Raw genomic sequence first — 19,061 nt, 5'->3', positions numbered from 1 at the left:
GCATACATGCACACATGCACGCACTGATTATATAACATCGTCAGATGAAACAAGATAAAACAGTAGAACTCAAAACCGTTCAATCTCTTCTGATCTCCAAGGCAGGGGGAAGGAGGGTGGGTATTAGGAATGTAGGCGAGATGGATCCCAAACATCTGAAGTTATGGTGAGTACATAACTAAAAGATGTTATGTGATCCTATCTCGCCTACATTCTGACTGATGGGACAGCGTCCCTAGCAACTGAATCCTGGGTGGCTCACTGGAAAACACTCCTGAGTACCGTGGAACCAAATGATGCTCGCCTTTAGATGCCACATCCAATTTATAGTGGGAAATGAAAGTGTGCGGATTTGACCAAGTAGCCGCAGCACAAATCTCCGATATAGCAAGTTTGGAATGAAAAGCTATAGAAGTTGCCATAGCTCTGGTAGAGTGAGCTTTGATAGATGTTGTAAGTTGCTTATTCGAAGAAGAATAAGCCTGAGTTATACAATCTCTAATCCATTTGGAGATAGTAGCTTTTGTAATGGTTTTACCCAATTTATTGTCTGAGAAGGACACAAACAATTGGTCTGACTTACGAAATTGTTGAGTCCTGTCTAAATAGAAGCGCAATTGCCTGTGAACATCCAATTTATGGAGAGTGTATTCTGCATTATTGGAAAATTTTGGGAAGAAAACTGGTAGCTCTAGAGATTGTTGAAGACAGAGATTAGAACAGACCTTTGGGACAAAGGATGGATTAGGCCTAAGTGATACTCTATCCTTGTGGAAAATCAAGTACGGTGGTTTAATAGATAGGGCTTGAAGCTCTGAGACTCTTCTTGCAGAAGTAATTGCAACCAAGAAGGCAGTTTTCCAAGACAGATATTTTAACTCACATGTAGCAGCAGGTTCGAAAGGGGAAGATGTTAATGCACGAAGCACCAAATCAAGATCCCACGGAGGCGCAGGATGAAAAACTGGGGGTCTTAACAGGCCCGCACCTTTAATAAAAGTCTTGCATAATCTGCTGCTCATCAATGGAGGATCCATAGATTCGTGGAATTTAGAGATAGCCGCCAGTTGTACTTTAATAGTAGAGACAGAAGATCCTTGATTAAACAGGGATGTTAAAAATTTCAAAACTTCCGGGATCGGAGCAGTGATAGGGTCTAAGCCCCTGAGTTGAGCCCAGATAGCAAACCTCTTCCACTTACTGAGGTACAATTTGTTAGTGGTGGGTTTGTGGGCTGAAGATAAAATGTGAATAACTTCCGGATCTAATGTGTGACTTCTGACTAAAGTCGGAAGTGGAGGAGCCAGGCTGTCAACTTCAAGGAGCCTAGGGACCGATGCTGCTGTCCCGACTGATGGATTAGCAGATCCGGAGTTAGATCTAACGTCCAAGGATCGTCCACCGCATGTTTCTTCAGGTAGGGAAACCATACCTGACGAGGCCAGTATGGAGCAATCAGTATCATTGTGGACCCCAATTGAGAAGCTTTTTGAATGACTTTGGAGAGAAGTGGTATCGGAGGAAAGGCATAAAGTAGCCCTGTTGGCCAAGGTTGTGCTAGAGCATCCATAGCTGCTTCCCCCTGATGTGGGGGTCAAGGAGAAGAACCTTTTGCACTTCGTGTTTAGTGGTGTTGCAAATAGATCGCAGCACGGCGTTCCCCATCTCCTGAAAACCTGAGCTGCTACTGTTTCGTTTAGGGACCACTCGTGAGGAGAGAGAATTGTCCTGCTCAATTTGTCTGCCAATATATTTGATTTCCCTGGAATGTGGGTCGCTACCAAGAAGCGGTTGGTAGCTACAGCCCATTCCCACACCCTCATGGCCTCTCTGCAAAGGGGGTAAGATCTGGTCCCTCCTTGTTTGTTCAGATACCAGACCACCGACATGTTGTCTGTGTGGATGGCGATGATGCCCTGAGGAAGAAACTTGTGTAAGGCCTGTAGGGATAGAAGTACAGCCCTCATCTCCAACACATTGATGTGGAGAAGAGCTTGTCTGGAAGCCAGGAGCCCTGAACTAACCTGCCCAGACAATGCCCCCACCCTATCTGGGAGGCATCTGTCGTCAGGGTAACCACTGGAGAGGGAATAACAAAGGGCTTCCTTGATTTAGATTGGATGTCTGAAGCCACCAGCGAAGGTCCCGTTTGCATGTTTCCGTAATCATGATGTGATGATTGAGGGAAGCTCCTGAAAGGACCATTGAGTTGACAATAGCCACTGAAGAATCCTCATGTGCAATCTTGCCAGAGGAACTAAAAGAACTGTGGCAGACATTGAACCTAAAACTTGTAGAACCATCCTGGCTGGGGCTTTGGATCTTGAGATCAGAGCTTGAACTTGGCCCTGTAAAGTTTGGATCCTTTCGGCAGGAAGAAAAACGCGCATCAATTTTGAGTCTATCTCTGCTCCTATGAACCTTATGCGCTGAGAGGGCAGCAAGACAGACTTTGACCAATTTAATGTAATCCCCAGGGTAGCACCCAGGGAGATGGTGGCTTTGAGGTTGTCCATTAGTAGATGCCTGGTGGTGGCAGTCAGGAGCCAGTCGTCCAGATAGGGAAACACTTGGAATCCAAGACTTCTCAGGTGAGCCGTCACTACTGCCAAACACTTGGTGAACACCCTGGGGCTGTGGTGAGACCAAAGGGCAGAGCACAAAATTGGTAATGACTGACTCCCAGGCTGAAGCGCAGATACCTCCTGGACGCCTGATGTATCGGTATGTGATAATAGGCGTCCTTGAGGTCTATGGAGCACATCCAAACATCCTTCTCCAACAATGGGAGAATGGATTGTAACGTGACCATTCGAATTTGGATTTCGTGGACGGATTAGTTCAGTCTGCTGAGATCCAATATTGGTCTCAGGTCCCCTGTTTTTTTTGGCACTAAAAAGAACCTGGAGTAATTTCCGGATCCGATCTGGTCTGTGGGGACCGGTTGGATGACTCCTTTTTCTAGCAGCTTTAAAGCTTCTGCGGCTGCAATTTCCCTTTGACTGGGTGGTGGGTCCGGGATTTTTGGACGGTGGTGGCGAGTATCTGAATGGCATGGTGTAACTTCCGGCAATGATCCGGCACCCATCTGTCCTGAGTGATTGACTCCCAGGCTTTTAGGTGCTTGGCAACGACACCCGACTGGCTCGAGCAGCACAGCCGGGCAATCCCTCATGATGTGTGGGAGGCTGAAGAGCCACGAAAGGACTCGCGGTCTCCAGAATTGCGGGGCCCTCTGCCGCCTCTGGGACGGCGTCTCCCAGAAAAATTTCCCCGTCCTCTGCCTCTGGAAGGGGAATCTTCCTGCTGTTGAGGAAAAAACTTACGTGATTTCCGGAACCACATCTTCCCCCCTCCTTTGGCCTTGGGATAAGGCCGAAAGGGAGTGGAATAACGGGCACCTACGGCAGATAAAGTTTTTCCCTCTTGCTCACAGCGCGTAAGGGTGTCTTTAACCTTGGGTCCAAACAAAGAGGACCCATCAAAGGGAGCGTCGGCGAAGGAAGACTTGAAGGCCTCCGCAAACTGACACAAGCGGAGCCAGGCTTGTCTCCGTAGAGCCACGCCTGTGCCTGCCGCTCTACCCGCCCCTTCGGCCGCATAGGAAATGAGCCTCATGGACGAGTTAGAAATTGACGTAAGGATAGCCAACTGAGAGCTAATCGACTGGGCTAGCTGCTCAGGTAGGTTACCCGAGAGGGAATCTGACAGCTCCTTGACCAGATCCCTCTGAAGCCTGGTAAAATGTGCCAAATAATTCAGAGACCTTAAAGTAAAGGCCGCTGAAGTCAGGGTGCGCTTCCTGTACCTGTCCATGCTCCTAGACTCCTTATTAGGAGGATGGACGGACGTTGAAGCCTCTGCCACGTCCTGTTGTGTAGCAGATGCCACCACCATGGCATCTACAGCCACGCCTTTAGTGAGGAATTCCTTCTCGGGTGGGGCAGACAAAAATTTATTAGGACGAGAAGGGACTGGTTCCACGGTATCTGGATGTTCCCACGCCCTTCAACAAACTAAATCCAGAAGCTCGTCAAAGGGCGGAGACACCCAGGAGGCGGAGGGCTGAGCCCCAAAGGCCTTGAGGAGCACTGACTCATCAGCAGAGGGGGGTTTGGATATCCAGCCGCCTCGTTGTTTGAGGATCTCTAAGATGTCTGCAAATGAGACATCATCCGAGGACGACTTCGGGGACCCCTCCGCATCATCAAGATCAGTGTCCGATGTAATAGACTCGGGGGAGTCCACGTGCTTCCTCTTGCACGATCTCTTCCTCGGGGGTTCCTCCGAAGACAACTCCGAAGAACCCTCAGGAGGAGGGGAACCCCCAATGGGGGTAACCTCAGGCCCAGGGGCTCCGCTGCCTACGGACAGGGGAACTGCCAAAGACCCAGTCTCCACGCCCAGGGAAGGTGCCGGTAAAGCCGGAGAGATGGCCGAAGACTTGGCCAAGGCACTCCTCATAGCCCTGAAAGCCGGACCCCCAGAATCCTGGGAGTGTCCAGTCTCCGGAGCCATGATAGCAGACGGCAATCCCGCAGCCGAAGCACCGAGAGGGAGGCTCGGAACCGAAAGCATAGGTCCCGAAACATCACCCCCTGGTCCAGCCGAAGAAGTCTGTGTACCAAACTCGGACCCGAAGGCCCGGGTTGGAGTAAGGGTCGGAGCCGACCCTAAGATCTCCACCGGCTCCAACAGCATCTGCTCCGATGGGCATGGGCTATCGGCTCCAAAGCCAACTGGGTCGGAGCCGAAACAAATTTTTGAAAGACTGGGGACTGGAACAGTCTTTGGAGCACCCTGTCTATATCCGAATCCGACATCCTCGAGGACTTAGAGGATACTGAACGGATTCGAGAAGGCCTCTCCAACGGCCCCAAAGGACTAGGGGACCGGCTCCGAGGCGACTCGATGATTATCGGCGCCGAGGGAATACCCACAGTAGTTTCCATCGGTGCCGAGGAGGACTTCGGCGCCGAGGAGGAAGTGTCTGAGCGGGCAACCTTAGTCGGCTCCGAGACCAGTGGAGCCGACGGTGACCCGCCTCGATGCCCCAGCCATCGGCTCAAGCCCGAGGAGTCGAGACTGGTGGCATCGAGGCAGACCGTTCCGCCCTCGGCTCAAGTCCTTGGAGCAGAAGGTGAACCCTGCCTATGTCTTTGGGCGGCGGATCCGACGGACTGGTCGGAGCCGACGCCTTCTTCTTTTTGGTTGGAGAAGGAGAGGATGCTAGAGCTTCTTCGAAGGAGGGTTTGATTAAGCCTTTAAGAATAAGCTTATTTTTCCTCTCCTGGAGGACCCTAGAGGAAAAAGCGTGACACACGCTGCATGACTCCTGTAAATGTTTTGCACCCAAACAATAAACACAGAGAGAGTGGTCATCTGTGATTGACATTTTAAAATTACATTTGGTGCATTTTTTGAAGCCCGAAGGCCTAGGATTTTGAGACATTATGAAAAATGCAGTAATTTTCTGACAGTAAGAACACACAATCCAAATTTAACTTTACTTAACTGACTCTACAAAAATCAGTTTAGAACTGCCGGTTTAACAATCCGAACAACAAGAAACTCAAGGGGATCTGAAATCCCAAAAGTTTGAGTGGGGTTAACTGACCGGGAAAGGCCCTACAGATAAAGGAGGCCTGAAATCAGAAACAACGCCCAATCACTCAACAAGTTTCCACAAAAAACCTTCAATCACTACACAAAGCACAGAGTAGCCGTTAAAACAGCTTTTTATGACAGGAAAAGCAATTCTCTGACAGAAAAAAGTAAGTAAAATTTACTACTCAGCTCAGCCAGCTCGAGACCACGTCTTCGCTAGTTAGCGGCAAACGAGATCTGGGGGACTGGTAGTGGTGCATCCTGGGATATAGTAAGCTCAGCCAATAAGAGACTTCGCTCTTTGGCATAAGCGTGCCGAGTCGGAGCCGAGGGATCGGCTCCGAACCCATCAGTCAGAATGTAGGCGAGATAGGATCACATAACATCTTGCCTATCTGCTACTATACAATCAACTTACAATGGCCCAAAAAATCCTTAACCAACCAGAAAATACCCCCTACCCTTAAAAATCTCCTACACCCTTACTCCAATCATGTAACTTCGCTCTAGTAACAAATCCCTACTAAATGTGACCAAGTCCAACAATACTGCAGGGGACTCCCTATTCTCAAACTATACTGCCAGAATCTGGAATACTCTGCCCATGGATATAATAACTACTAACAACCTATCCAACTTTAAACATAAACTCATGTGCCACCTATGCAAAAACAATACTATGCTCCTGTACTAGCTCTGACTAGCTTCCCTGTCTCAAACTATAAATCACACAGCCTAAATATACACACCAGTATGACTATTTCCCAAACCAGATATCTACAACGAAGCAAAAATCCTTCAGTGATTTGCACCTATAGCTATGGGATAATTTGACTATCTCTGTAATTCATGAGCAACCTGTTTTGAGAAAGTACAAAGAAACTTAATTATATGAGCATAATAAACAACCATGTGCATGCAGAACCCTATTGTGAGTACTTGTAATCGCTCTTAAATCAATGTAAAAACCTGCCTATGTTATCATGTCTATTAATTCTGCTGTCATGAAAATAGTATACTCACTCATGTGATGTACATATTCTCTATCTGTGGAGCTTTTCTCCCTGGGCCTCCACTGAAAAAGGACTTGTGTCCAGTTGGACCTTCCCAGTAAACAAATGTAAAATAAATAAATTAAATAAATAGATGCAAAAGCGGCAAGAGAGATATGAGACATGTTATGGGTTGGTGCATTATGGGTAGCTCAAGAGTTTTTTTTGGAGGCCATGAGCTAGTGTAACGACAGAGACGGATCAGAGGATCGGATCCAAACTCAGTTGAGGATTGAATGAAAGTTGACACCATCAGATCATCTATGTAAAAATAAACTAATGTTTTAATATATTTAAAAATACTTAGAATAATTCATTTGAATGTGGAACCTTCATCTTAAAGCTTTAGTCTTAAACAGTGAATTAAGCTGAAATACTCATTCTTACTGGGTATCCTGTCAGCTTGCAAATGAAGCTGCTATTCCAACTTACTCTTTTCCATTAGGCCTGTTAAACAGTAATTTGCTGTCATTTAAGGCAATCTGGTATAAATCATCTTACAGTTTCCACATACCATAGCTTGCTTGTTCATAGGTTTATAACTCTAACTGCCCTGAAAAAACATTTTAAACCTAGAAAATAACCCAAAGACAGAATCAAACAGTGTACTCTGTCTATGCAGTGAAACCTTCAATCATTATGCTAAATCCTCCTGCCTGTATAATGCAATATATATATTTTTTTATAGCATACATATGCCCTTATTCTCTCATTGCAAGCTTTCCACTAGTTTTACCACCATTAAAATCTCCACAATATTATTAGGAAAATGAAACTTGTATTGGGAAAGGCACTTTGAGTCATTGCAACAAAAGGTACTAATTTAAAATAATTTCTTCAGGCTGAGAGTCTGATACAGAAACTACTTTTCACTATAAGAACAACGGAACTTATGCCTGAAACTGTGGATCTCTGTGTACAGATGTTAGTAACAGTACTAATGTATAAACAACATATTCGGGTACTTCTGTGAGAACATCAGGGCATTTTAATTGCAATACAACTGGTGTTGTACATCTTCAGAAGAGATTCTGCAACTGCTATTTGCTTTCATATATCACTTGACCCAAGATAATGATAAGCATACTGTGTATACTCCTGATGTCTCACTGAGAAGAAAATGAAAAACATAATGGCCTCATTAACACATTTCAATTTTTTGCTCTCAGACATATACACTACTTCCAGCAAGCAATACAAGTTTTATTTAGCAGTGATCAAGTAACAACTTGCGCAGCAATGCCCAAGCACTCAAACTACAAAAAGAAATCCACCTTCTGTGTGCATCTCTGATGTCTTTTTTTAAGGAAATGAAAAGAAACAATGACCTCAGTAATTTATTTCAACATACTGCTCTTTGACAAGTAAAAGCGTGCCCCTCCAAAAAACTAGCCATATCAATGACTGTTTTGCCTGAATCCTAGAACTGCCCATTGCTCAAAAAAAGTGAAACGCATAGTGTCATCAGTAATGATGTTCAACTTGTTCATTGGCACATGCATTGCCCCATAGAGCTATTGGGTTTCCTGCCCAAAACATGAAAGAACAAATGACATTTTTTTTTCTTTAATATTTCTCAACATAGTTTACAACTAGCTTCATACTGATTTTGAAGTAAAAAGGCATACTAAAACTAGGATATCTCTGCACCCACACTTGCGGAATAATGCTGTAGCATCAACTTATCTGCTGATCCACAGATGCTGTGTTAAAGTTTACGATCTGAGTAATATTACACACTTGATAATGGTTTACTCACTTTAATCTGCAATATCAGGTAGCTTTATTTTGTTTTCAAATCAGCATCATGACATTCTTGAGCTACAGCCTCCCAATTTCATAATGCTACTGCGACATGTGGGTCTGATACTTAATAGATTTGATGACTAGAATATCAGAAGTATACATCTTCCCAAATTTTCTAGGGATCTGCTTGCCATATCTTCTGGGAAGATAATTTCAAGCCACTGTTTTCTTGCAAGCCTTTGTGTGTGGTAGCATCCATTACAGCTGTGTGCTTGTAGAAAAATCTTACCTTACCCCAGCATAATGTAATATACTGGGTTTCTTTGAGGTAGCGGACTGGTAGTCAGACTATAAGGAAAGTTCAGAAACTACACATTGAAAATAACCACTAACAGTGAAATAGCTAGTGTTCTAAAGCTTAGATAACCTCAACAGCTTTACGTCTGGTAATTTAAAAAGGGCGAAGGTTTGAAAGGTTATTTAAAATGTTCTCTCACCAAAATTAAACTGCGTCTAAAAGAAGCATCCTCTCCGCGTGGATTAATTAGAAGAGTTGCCCTCATCACTAAAACATGGGAACCATCTACATTCGGATACGCTAATATCTCATCTTCCTTTTCTTTATCATTTTTTCACTTATTCTGCAGGAATTTCCTAGCGTAGAACTTCCGAACACTTATCAGAAGGTGCAGAAAATTATGTCCCAGCTTGGACATTAGCACACTCATGTTCACGGTCAGGAAAGACATTTGTTTACTTATGTATTTATTTCCTTTTTTTAAACTGTCATGAAAACATCTCTGCAACTGGCATCTTTACCTTTATAGTGACTGATACAGCCTGTTCTACAGCTGCCTGTCCCTACAGAAACCAGCATTCAAGCAGTGTGTCTGTGTGGGGGTAATGGAACAGAAAGATAGGAGTGGCCTCCCTCTTACACAGCAGGACTGGTCTGCACACCATTTATTGGAGAATGAGCCATCAGACTCTGTATGGCAGGCTTAGGACAGTCAGTCATGTCCCCAGTATGGCACTTGAAGAGATCTATTCTTTTGACTTTTATGCAGAATGTCAGTTTTCTGTTTGGGAGATTTACAAGTAACAGAATAATCAAAAGAACAAAAAAAAAACCTGGAAGGTGTAAGAAACAGCAGTTTCCTATTTTTCAAAAAAAGTTTAAAAATGTGCAGCCCTCTTAGATATGAAATATTTGTAAAAAAATGTGGCACGACAAACAATTAGATATACTACACCCCCCCCCCCAAAAAAAAGCATTTTGGTGGAATTTTTATTTTAGTTTTATGGGGGTATATATCACATGTCCAAAAGACTATTTTTTGATAAGCTTCTCTGGGGATGTAATGAGAACACATTTACAAGCATACTTTTCAAATGTATTCAGTATAAGCCAGAAGGCGAGAGAAGATGCTGCAGTCCTTTCCACTTCAATAACAAAATGAACTGAAAAGGGTAGGTTGTGAGTCTGTTCTCTCTTTATAGTACAGCTTCTCTAATGGTCATGGCAAGAAAATGCAGCCACACACCCCTAAGGCTTCTTACTATTGAAAAAATATGGCTGGAGGGCTCATGCCCAATTTACTTTTTTTCCCATTCACATTATAAATTCCTGTAGTAATGATTCATGGGTTCATAGATTAGTACTAGGCTAACTACCTTTGTGGGCCATTTTAAGCCTAGCCAATTACCCCATGTGAGAATCAAACCCTGCACCTTGTGTCTGTAAAGTAAACACCTTGACCATTACACCAACATCTCTGTCAAACTTGTGCTGAAAATCATTAGGCATGAAGAGTAATAGGAATCTGCCTTCAGCACACCTTGCCTTCAACATCAACCCCAGCTGTCCTATTATTGAGTTCAATTGCATTTACAACTGAAGAAAAATGGAATATCATTTGTGTACCCAACTTAATCTGAACCATTAATCCTTTGCTTGCTAAGTGCAGGCAAAATTTCTGTGCCAAAGTATTGCAGAATTTTTTCTCAAAACCTGGAAATGTAAGCATGCACATTTCACTCCAGTGATTTAAGGCTCTAGTCTAGCACAATGTCTCACAAGATGGTAACCCTAGCTGAGCTTCTACACAAACTGTGATGCATATTATACAACTACAATAAAATGATTAAAAAAGTATGCTTCGGTTTTACAGGACTTGTTTGCACTTAAGTTTTCTCTCATTAGGTGGTCATAATACACATACAACATACTTCTAAAATGCAGCTTCTGCAGTAACAGATTATAACAGGTGCAGTGTGACTTCTGAGCATGGATTAAGTACTTCAGGTTTTATCAGATAATACATGTTTGTATACAGAAAGCAGCAATACTCACCAGAATGGGAATAAGAGCCCACACCACTGACAGGAAATAAAATATAAGAACTGTCATTGTCATGTAGTACATGTAGTGGGGTCCAACTGGACATTTGTAAACTAGGCATCCTCTCTTCTGGATTCCTGAAAAAATAATGAATTATATAAGCAGTTTCATTATCTCTGCCTAATTAACAAATAGAAATTCATGAAACACTGTAGAGACTCTCAAGCTGTTACCCTCTCCCCACTGCCAATGCTTCTTAAGTAAAACTATCTCAACTAAACTATTACAAAATACAAAACAGACTGCTCTATTAGAAAAAGCAAAACAAATGGGACATGCTACAATTTTTAGTACTACTATGACTTACTTCCTTTTGTATATCTATCAGTTGTGATCATCTGTCTTTCTGGACACCAGTGAGGTTGTTTATTTGAAATGAGAATGTCAGAAGGCTAAGCTTCCTATAACTAAACACCAGTCTCTCCACAACTCCAAAGAGAAGGTTGTTTACTAAATAAATACCTTTTAAGACAGTAAATTAAAGCTTTTAGTAACTCCAGCAATATGGAAATAAAGGGTTCTGGCATGTAGCTCATGAGACATTTCCCTGCGAGCTACATTGCTGAAACCCGAAGGCTGCTACACTACTTTGCTGTAGAATGATCCGGCTGAATAGCACAACTACTGCAGCTGTGTGCTAGAAAACAAGGAACATCATAGCAATCCTTTAGGACAGCTACCATAACTAAGGTTATGTACTGAAATAAGAACAACCTTAGTTACAGTAGCTGTCCTAAGGGATCGCTGCGATGTTCCATGTTTCTTGTTCTAGCGCACAGCTGCAGCAAATGTGCTTTCAACTGGATCACTCTACAGTGAAGCCTTCTGATTTCACCGAAGTAGCTCGCAGGAAAATGTCCCACCAGCTACATGCCAGAACTTGAAAAGAAAACAGCTACAGCATAATATAAGTAACAAAGAAGGCAACTGCAAATCAAACAATCCTCACTGTTTTTACCAACCTGATGCTCTCCTATTAACACACTGCAATAAAGTGAATTTTATAAAAAGTGACACCCAAATACCCGGGGGGAACACAGAAGAATTTTCTGATTCCAACAGCCCAGAATCATTCAACCTACTGCTAAAGAAGTTAAGAAAAATACTTTCATACGGTGCTTCTTTGCTGACTTAGTTTAACCCAAAATTCAGGTATTGTAATCATTGCAAGATTCAAATCTTGATACATCATTAAAGAGATTGACTTTTTCCCCAAAAGGTATTTAATTCTGGACAGTACCACCACATACAATATTATGACCCTCTCAAATCAGAATCAGGCCAACAGTTTATGATGATTGACAGCCTACCCAATATTCTCAGGTACCCAGTAAGCTTGGTGATGATTCTTTTCCTAGAAGATTGTTACTCTTGTGCCTAAGGACCAGCAAGCCTATCCACAGTTGGGTATGGTTCATTCATTCCCCTACCCAGGAATTTCAGCCATGATTAGGGCAAGAGCTGTCCAGAGGGGGCCATCATACAGGCAGCCATAAGGGTACTTAGTGCCATTGTTAGCATATCAACAATGAGGAAATATCAATCCATAAATCCTTTTCCCATTTTTGCAAATGGGGTCAGGGTGTCATATCAATAGTGACAATCATCTACAGCCAATGATTACATAGCAGGTAGCTATGAACAGCAATGAGGAAATATGTTACAGCTTAATCCCACTCGCACATATCACAAGGGCAATCCACATCACTGTCGAAGCTCGTAGCGTCTATCTCATCTGGGTGCATATTACTGTACACCCAGTATAAAGGTTAACACCTATTGGGGGTTTGGTGAACCTAACACCTGCCCCCAAACTGAGCATTAGCATCCCATCCCATTCTCTTTGGAGGCCAAAGATATGATCCACCCTCCCCTAGGATGGGCACACCCATTTTCTCTTGCTGGGGTCATAAAGCTCAAGTTGCTTAGTGAACTCTGAAATGTAATTGTGGCTTTATCCCTTCTATGTTGCCATTGTATAATGCATTATTAGATTTCTGAGAGATTTGATGTGACGTACATTAATAAACTGCAGGTTTTCATTAAGATTTTACATCTAAATTGCTTTGACTTTAAACATGGCAGGTGCTACACAGAGCTGCAGACATACTTCAAGGAACCACCCTGCAGTAGGAATTGCAGCTCTGCACAATTTCTAGTTGTAAGACAACGACCATGATAAAAAGTGCAGCAACTTAAATAAAGAAAACACAATCCCGTGGGGTTAAAAAATACTTTTTTTAATGAAATGTGAATGACTTAAAAGCAGAGATCATGCCTGCAGAAACATGAGTCAGTGGTATTACTCAAAGCACAAGATAATACTGGTGAATCTATTGATAAAGTCAGCTGTCAATCAGATGCTCTAAGAAGCTGTGTATATACAGGTGCCTGATCTGACTACAATACATTACACCTCAAAGTTACCATGTCTGTAGGCAGATGCTTTTTGTCTTCAATAAGATTCCAAAGCTACATCACAAAATGTACAGTCCTTGTACTGTGACCAAAGCTATGAAGAATACAGCCACAAAGTTCTTGACTCTATATGTACTAAATACAGTCACTTTCTTTAATGAACAATGTGGTTGGAATATTCATTTTCAAGAATCACATGGGATTTGGGAAATGAGTTAAATTTTTTATGCCTCTTTTACAAAATAAAAAGTTTAAACCTGTATGAAATCTGTAAATGTAACATTTACTTAGAATTTCACATCCAAAGGCAGCTTTATATAACCTTTAAATCTATTTTAAAGGTGTAAAGAAATTACTTTATTCAATACTGCACATCCAGACAGATTACTGTATTATTTAAATCTGTTTATGATAGTAACATTAACATAATTTAAAAATGCAAATTATATGACTGTTTTATGAAGATGTAACTGCTGCTTTTCACTTGGATAAAAGGGTCATCATAATGTAGGAAACTTACAGTAAAATATGCAATAGTCTAAATAATGTTTCTGATTTTCATATGAGCATTCTGGATTGCTGGTTTGCAAAGGCACCGTCACAGCTCCCTTCCTATCAAAACCTGAAAATGTCATTTTAACTATGGATTTCTGCTGTGTTCTGACAGGTTAATACTACTTCAAGTGCCCAAGGCCACCCTCTCCAGAAACAAATTCAGTACTTAGGATGCAAAGGTAATCCTGTTACTCACCCGGGGTAGTAAGCTGGAGAATTCAGTAAAACCTGCCCACTGATAATTTCAGCCCAGTGCTTCCATATGACTTTTGCAGATACATTCCACTTACCTTGAAATACTACCGGAATTCCAATAATGAGCAAACATGCAGTAACAATAACTCATTCTACAAAAACTGTCAACTGGCAACCCATCTTGTGATGTAGGGGTTTATGTTCAGGCTGGTGAGCTCATCTATAATACCAGAATGGGGAATGGTGTCGAAGGCCTTTGCGAGGTCTAGGTAGGCACCTTTCTCTCATCTATAGCCTTGGTAACTGTCTCAAAGAAGTCCACCAGGTTTAGGAGGCATGATCTGCCCTTAAAGCCGAAATGGGTAGGGTCCAGTGTTTGGAGGTTCCCAATGTCTCTGTTAATGAGTTCCATGATGATGTGCTCCATAGCCTTGCAGACCAAGCTAGTCAGGCTTATAGGGCGATAGTTCCAGGGGTCTGTTGTGGCTCCACCTTTGTGGAGCAGAATAACCGCTGCTGTGCGCCACTTTATGGGTACATAGCCTGTGGAGAGGCTGAGTTTGAACAGTGTGTTTAGGTGAGGGGTTAGTTTGTCTTTGAGCTCATGTAGGACGCAGTCGGGGACACCGTCCAGTCCCATTGATGCTGTGTTTTTGGCTTTGGAGAGGGCTGTTTTAACCGGAGTGTCTGTGATTTCAGGGACTCTATATTCTTCTGGTATGGTTATGAACCCTCTTGGGGATGAGAGGGAAGTGAAGTTTGCGCTGAACTTGTCTGCCAGGATGTTGGCGATATCAGTCAGTTCAGTGTATTTTGTGCCATTCTGCACTAACTCTGAGCAAATCTGAGCTTTGCCACTTAGATTCTTGACAAAGCTAAAGAATGCCTTGAGGTCATCTTTGGAGTGCTTGGCGATTTTTCTTTTAAAGCTCGCCTTGGATGATTTTATGAGGGATCATAGTTTTGTGCTGATACTGATCAGGGATGTCTTCCCTTCATGGGATTTTACTCTTTTCTGTACTAGTTTCCTCCTTCTATTGTATAGCTTGTTTATGGCAGGAGTCCACCAGACTGGTTTCCTTTTCTTGGAGGAGTGAGTCTTGGTTTTGCTTGGGATGGCATGATCCATGCATTTTTGTAGGTGCCCACAGAAGGCATTAGTAAAGAATTTTGCAGCTTGGACAGCATTATCCTTCAGCATGGGGGCTTTGAAACTTTCTGGAAGGGTAATGGAGTATATCCAGAATGGGATCCAGTAGTCAAGGTGGGTGCAGAAGGTGAGGAAAAAGGAAAGGAAACCATACCTGCCATGGCCAAAAGGGGGCAATGATGATTACCCTGGTCTTGTACTTCAAGGCTTTCTGAATTAATTTCATGAGAACAGGAATCAGTGGAAAAGCGTAAAGGAGACCTGAGGGCCAGAAGTGGACCACCGCATCTCTCAGGTGTTGTCCTTGTGGATGGATGAGGGCAAAGTAACTGCAGCATTTCTTGTTGAGGTAAGAAGCAAAAAGGATACAGCAAGGTTGGCAACAGCAGCTGAAAATTTCTGTTGCCCATTTGTTTGAGAGCTCACTCATGTGGTAATGGGACAGTCCTGCCCAACCTATCCGCTAGTATATTGGGCATCCCAGGAATGTGCACTGTTACTAGAAAACAGTGTGAAGACATCGCTCACTGCCACACTCTTGTGGCCTCTCAGCAAAAAGGGTATGTGTGTGTTCCACCTTGCTTGCTGATGTACCAGACCACAACATATTGTCTATGTGAATGGAAATCACACCCTTAAGTAGGAGGTCCTGAAAAGCCAGCAATGTTGGGATGGCTGCTCTCATCTCAAGCCACTGATGTGAAGTTTTAGCTCCAGTGATGAGCATACCCTTTGAACTGTTTTGCCTTCAAAATGCCCCTCCAACCTAGAAGGGAGGCATCCATGGTGACTGTGGCCCTGACAGTAGGTGGGCAAAAGGGTCTGCTCTGTGTCACTGATGGAGAAATAATCTACCAACTTTTGTGAGTCCTGTATACTTAAGTAACTCTTATTCTGGAGAGAAGTTTATGTGACCATTGTACTGCCAAGGTCTACTGTAGGACTCTCATGTGGTATCTTGCTAATGGGGCCAGAGTAAAAGTAGAGGCTATGAGCCCTAAAAGACAGAGGATAACTGTTGCCTGTGGACATGGATGTTGCACTTATTCATTTCACAGGCTACAAACCTTAATGATTGTGAGGGCAGTTTTGCTATTTATTGGCCTGTATCTATCTCACATCCTATAAATTCTATGTTCTGTGTGGGAGGCAATTTGCACTTCTTGTGATTGACTGATATTCCCAATTGGTTAGCAAGAGTAAGAAGGAATGCTTGATTTTACAACAGTAGATCCTTGGAAGTAGCATTTAAGAGCCAGTAACCTAAATATCGGCCCTGAATTGGTAGTGATTCGCTTCCAGACAGAAATGCAGAAACCTCCTGGAAAGCCTCTGCATCTTGATGAGATAGTAGGCATCCTGGAGGTCAATACAGCACACCCAGTCATCTTTCTTCAACGGAGACAGTATGGAATGCATCCTGACCATCCAGAATATTGTCTAACATATTGCTTTAGGTTGCTAAGATCCAAAATTGGTCTGAGGTCCCCTGTTTTTTCTGAAACTAAAAAGAACCTGGAATAGACTCCTAACTGATCTGAGGGGGCTGTATGGATGACTCTTTTGGTGAGAAACATAAACACTTCTGTTGCTGCAGATTCCAAATGACTGGGTGGTGCATCGGGAATCTTTGATATTTTCTTTGGGAAGGACAAAAAGTATATGATATAGCCTCTGGTGATCATCTTTAGCACCCATGAATCAGGAGCTATGGTTTCCAGGCTACAGGGTGTAAGGTTAAGCATCCCCCAACTGCCTCCAGACTGCAGCAGTCAGGCCATCATTCAGGGACACTAGTAAGGTTTCTCAGTGAAGGGCACACGGAAACCTTGGCTCTGTGGTCTGCCTCAGGGAAGTCTACACCCAGGAGTGTCCTGGTGAAAACCTGGGAACTTTTTTGAACCACATTTTCCAGCCTCCTCCTCTATTCCTGGAAAAGGATCTTTGAGGAATAGAAAAATGGATTCCTATGGCAGACAAGGTCTTAACATCCTGCTCACTCTTGGCTTGGTAAGTGTTTCTTTTACTTCAGGTCCAAACAGGGGGAATCATCATAGGGGCCATTGATAAAAGAGGCCTTGCAGTTTTCCCTGAAATCACATAGCCGCATCCTGGAATGGCATTACATGGTAATACCTGTACTGGCTTCCCTTGATGTAGCACAGCTGTATTTGACAGCAGTCACATGATCACATCTGAGGCAGACTTTAGGGTAGACATTTAGGAATCCACTATCTTTTGGACATCCAAAGGAAACCTACTCAAAAACTTGGAAAGCTTCTTGATCAAGTCTCTCTGGAAAATTGTCAGGTGTGCTCAACTGTGCAGCTCTCAAAGTGTGAAGGTCGCTGATGCATAGGTCTGTTTTCCTAGTCTGTCTAATGCCCTTGACTCCCTGTTAAGAGGGTGGACAGAAACTTTCCTGGGATAGTTTCTTCTTTGTGGCTGTTGCTACCAACATAGCATTTGCAGGGGGTCTTTTGACCAATGCTTCATATCTTTCATGGTAACGAGGAATTTGTTCATTTTTTTTTTTTTGGAACGGGCTCTGCAATGTCAGGGTCCTTCCATGCCTTCAGAGCAACAAGATCTATTAAGGTGTCAGGAGATACGACCACCAAGGACACTGATGGGCCAGACCCAAAAGCATCAAGAAACATGGAACTATCAGAAGAACACTGTGGAATATGACATACTTGACGGGTGGGGTGGGGTGATCCTTCTCCATCATCTAAGTCAGTGTCTTCAATGATGGACTCGGGAGAGGAGTCTGAATGTTTCTGTTTGCATGTCCTTTTTCACAGGATATATCTCCGGGGCTCTGAAGGAGAATAAGTTTCTCTCTTCTGCCTTGAAGTGCTCTGGTACCAAATGCAGTACAGATGCTGCAAATATCCTGCAGATGACAGGGACCTAAACAGAACACTAAATGACACCTAAGAACTATCCTACAAGAATTACAGAAAGGGAGGAGTAAAAAATTTGCCAAAATAGCTTTCACTTATCGTGAATGCGCTCAAGCACTAGGAGAGCACGTCTGGTCAAACAGGTGACAAGATCTGGGGTAAATCAGCTATGAGGAGGTAAATGTGGGTAGGGGAAAAGTCAGAGAGCTTGAATCCCATACTCTGGTACAAGTCACTGAGGTCAGGTCTGACTGGATCCAACAACCCATACATTCATTCGGATGAGAATGGACATCGGATCTCCATGTTATACAAAATACACAGTTCCAAAGATGATCAGTTTCTTTCCATGAAAAACTACTATATTTTTAAAAACATGACAGCTAAACTGAAAACTCCCTACTCTTCTTCCTGCTCCAGTAACATTTTGCCATGAAAAGAAACCCTCTGAAGTGGACATCACAAAGCACAATGACTGTGTCCGGAGTGCTTCATGCTGCACAGGAAAATTATAATGCTCTCAACTTTTACAGTCAAGCAATTCTTGAGGTCATCATCTATTCAGTAGCCAAGTTTTTTTCTTTATGGCCCTAAACTCCACAAATGTCCAGTAAGCATTCTTTCTGGAGGATGTGTACCTCGCTTCAATGGGTGATGTAAATGCAAACAATTCTGCATCCTAAAACCAGCACATTATGCATGTTTCTCTGGTCTTCACTGAGGATATTGCCGTTCTATGTGTGCTCTGAACATGCACCCTCTCCCCCCATGAAAGGCAAGCAGATTTAGCCCCTTCACTCCTCTCCCTCCTCAGCCAGCTCCAGAAGGTGTCTGAGCTGCCAAGAGAACTTTAGTCTTTTGGGTTGTAGTCAGGGCTTTATCCTGCTATGCTAAAGAAATGGCTTCTTTCTAGGATTGTGACATAGCAGCTAGCATTTATTCTCCATAGACAAATCAGCTTAAAGGCATAGGGGTAATTATTTTTTATGAAGGTCAATGCATCTTTATGGCAAATGGTTAAAATTATACTT

General features: G+C 43.1%; 1 protein-coding gene across 1 annotated transcript in view; it reads right to left on the bottom strand.

The window, feature by feature from the left end:
• The window catches only part of SNX29 (sorting nexin 29), a 3,382,132-nt gene that overhangs the window by 2,864,565 nt on the left and 498,506 nt on the right, over positions 1 to 19,061 (bottom strand). Inside the window, exon 9 of the mRNA XM_044089182.1 lies at positions 10,759 to 10,883. Coding sequence (XP_043945117.1) covers positions 10,759 to 10,883 — 125 coding nt within the window. The remainder of the gene's footprint in view (positions 1 to 10,758; positions 10,884 to 19,061) is intronic.

This window comes from Protopterus annectens, chromosome 12.part0 (genome assembly GCF_019279795.1).
Source record: "Protopterus annectens isolate FY-2018-M chromosome 12.part0, PAN1.0, whole genome shotgun sequence".
NCBI classification, from domain to species: domain Eukaryota; kingdom Metazoa; phylum Chordata; order Ceratodontiformes; family Protopteridae; genus Protopterus; species Protopterus annectens.
The sequence above is the reverse complement of the archived record's forward strand: the minus strand, read 5'-3'. Positions and strand labels throughout refer to the sequence as shown.